Raw genomic sequence first — 2,534 nt, forward strand, 5'->3', positions numbered from 1 at the left:
GAAAAAATAAATGACTATAAATGTTTGGGAAGATTCTAACCTTAAAGAATTTTAAAGAATAACATTCTTAACTCCAAATTTAAAATTGTTGTACATACAAAGAAGAAAAAATAATAAATTTGCAATCTATCGGTAAGGATCATTTAAGGAAATATATCCTACCTAATTCAACCATGATGATGGATGCTTCATTCAATCAAATAGTTATCTATTATTACATGATGCACAAGTAAATATAAATAACTGTAAATGAAATAGTTATCGATAATTGTTCCTTCCCTTCTAATTGAATTAGACTTACCACTTATGATGTGTTATTAAATAGTTAATGAATTGACGCATTATCACTTGAATGTATTCCTTTAGAAATATTATTGAGTTCTTTTTACAATTCTTTTGAAATCCATATTTTCGTCAATCTTGTATGTGATCTCATAACAATGTGCATCTAGAATGTTCATCCTAAAATTATTTAGACCTAATTACCCAAATTCAAGCTGACGTATCTGTAGGTTATTTACAAGAATTATTCATATACTAAAAGATATGATTTTTTTAAAAAAAATTGGTATTTACCAATTCATAAGTTCATAATCACATTTTTACTATAATTGCCCAGTAATATGCGATCTCCAAACAATGTAAATTTGTTAAGTTTATCCTAAAATTATTTACTTGTCATTACCAAAATTCAAGTTGACATATCTATGCATTTTTCAAAGGTCATTGATCTTATCCTAAAAGATATCAGTATTTCTAAATATGGTATGATATTTAATATGTCCACAAATACATTTTACTATAAATGCTAAATGCAATCTCTTTCATAACCACCATCAAGAAAATATATTAACATAGTTTATTACATCTCAAGCAAGGGATCTACTTATTAACCTTATATTTATAAAAAAAATTAATGTATGAGTGTATGCATGAGTGGTTTTCATGAGATTATTTACTATTTTAAACTAGTTATTATTATAATTTTATTTTATGTGTAGCTAAAATGAATACTTTCATCATCAACAACAAGTTCAACAAGAAGAAAGTAGTGTTCATAATGGGAGCAATAGGAACGGGAAAATCTTGTCTCTCTGTTGACCTTGCCACCCATTTTCGAGGAGAAATAATCAACTCAGACAAAATGCAAGTGTATAAGGGACTTGAAATCGTGACCAACAAGATCACACGCGCTGAGAAACAAGGTGTACGACACTATTTGCTAGGTATACATATTTGAAAAAAATATTTTTTTTTTTGTGATTCCTTTATTTTAATGTGAATATTAATTGACAATTATTTTGTTTCACAATTTTTTTGGTGAAATTGAGCCAGATTCCAACTTCACGGCCGAAGATTTCTGTCTGAAGTCCATTGACTACATAGAAAAATTTTTGAAGACTCAATGTGTTCCAATTATTGTTGGAGGGTCAAATTCGTTTATTGAAAAACTTGTGGATGTTACGACCCAAAAATGGATGTGATGGCACTCGTCTTATCCCACCAAGACAAGTCAGCCTAAAACTCAATCATTACAATAAAATGCGGAAATTTTATAATCAACTCAAAAATACCCCCAAAATCTGGTTGTCACGTGTACAAGCCTCTAAAATATTACAATTGATTCTAAAGAAAACACAAGTCTAAATAGACATTGTTTCTAAAATAGAACAAGATCATAAATAAGAGTAAGAAGGTCCACTGAAATGACAAGCATCTACCTCACAAATCTCCACAAGAAGCCTTGGAAAAGAAGAGCATGACAAGTACCACAAAAATCCAGGCTCGTAACCTACAAAAATTTGTAGAAGCAAGGTTTGAGTATCAAACCACACGGTACTCAGCAACTAAACCTCTAAACACGAGCTAAGGGGATAGAATACGAGTATTCCTTACACTCCAACTGAACCTTCACAACTACAATCTGTATACAACCAACCCAACCTAACAGTTCAGAATTTACAAGCACATATCTCAACAACTATATTCTAACAATCATATATTCTCAACAACAAGCTCAATAGTCATCAATTACAACCTGAACAACTACAGCCTGCTTAAAACCAGGCCAACATAACAATTCACAGTTTACAAAGCACATAGCTCAACACAACACTCTAACAATTTCATATCCTCAACAGTAACAACAATTTCATATCCTCAACAACAACACTCTAACAATTGCATATCTTAAACAACAAGTTCAATATTCATCAGTCATAAGTTCCACGGAAAGCACTCACAAGATCAGCAACACACAAGATCAAGTACACCAATCATAAAGAAGTGTAATGCAATGTCAAGTATAGTGATGCATGTCTGACCTAATGATACACACCCGCTGTCTCTTAGTCCGGGACCTTTGGGGGACATATTTGTCCATGCATCTATCGCGGGGCGCGATACGACCCTCGATAATAGTAACCATCGCGGCACACGATACATCTCTTGAAATATAGTATCCGTCACGGCGCGCGACACGTCCCTCGAAACATAGTATCCATCGCGGCGCGCGATACGTCCCTCAAAATGGT

The 2,534-nt window shown here is 32.7% G+C and overlaps 1 protein-coding gene across 1 annotated transcript in view; it reads left to right on the plus strand.

The window, feature by feature from the left end:
* Positions 1-1,006: 1,006 nt before the first annotated feature.
* The window catches only part of LOC125834295 (adenylate isopentenyltransferase 5, chloroplastic-like), a 28,724-nt gene continuing 27,196 nt past the window's right edge, over positions 1,007-2,534 (plus strand). Inside the window, exons 1-2 of the mRNA XM_049513455.1 lie at positions 1,007-1,230; positions 1,322-1,362. Of these exons, the coding sequence (XP_049369412.1) occupies positions 1,007-1,230; positions 1,322-1,362 (265 nt within the window). The remainder of the gene's footprint in view (positions 1,231-1,321; positions 1,363-2,534) is intronic.

This window comes from Solanum verrucosum, unplaced genomic scaffold (assembly GCF_900185275.1).
Source record: "Solanum verrucosum unplaced genomic scaffold, falcon-dt-bn FXZP01000026.1, whole genome shotgun sequence".
Classification (NCBI taxonomy): domain Eukaryota; kingdom Viridiplantae; phylum Streptophyta; class Magnoliopsida; order Solanales; family Solanaceae; genus Solanum; species Solanum verrucosum.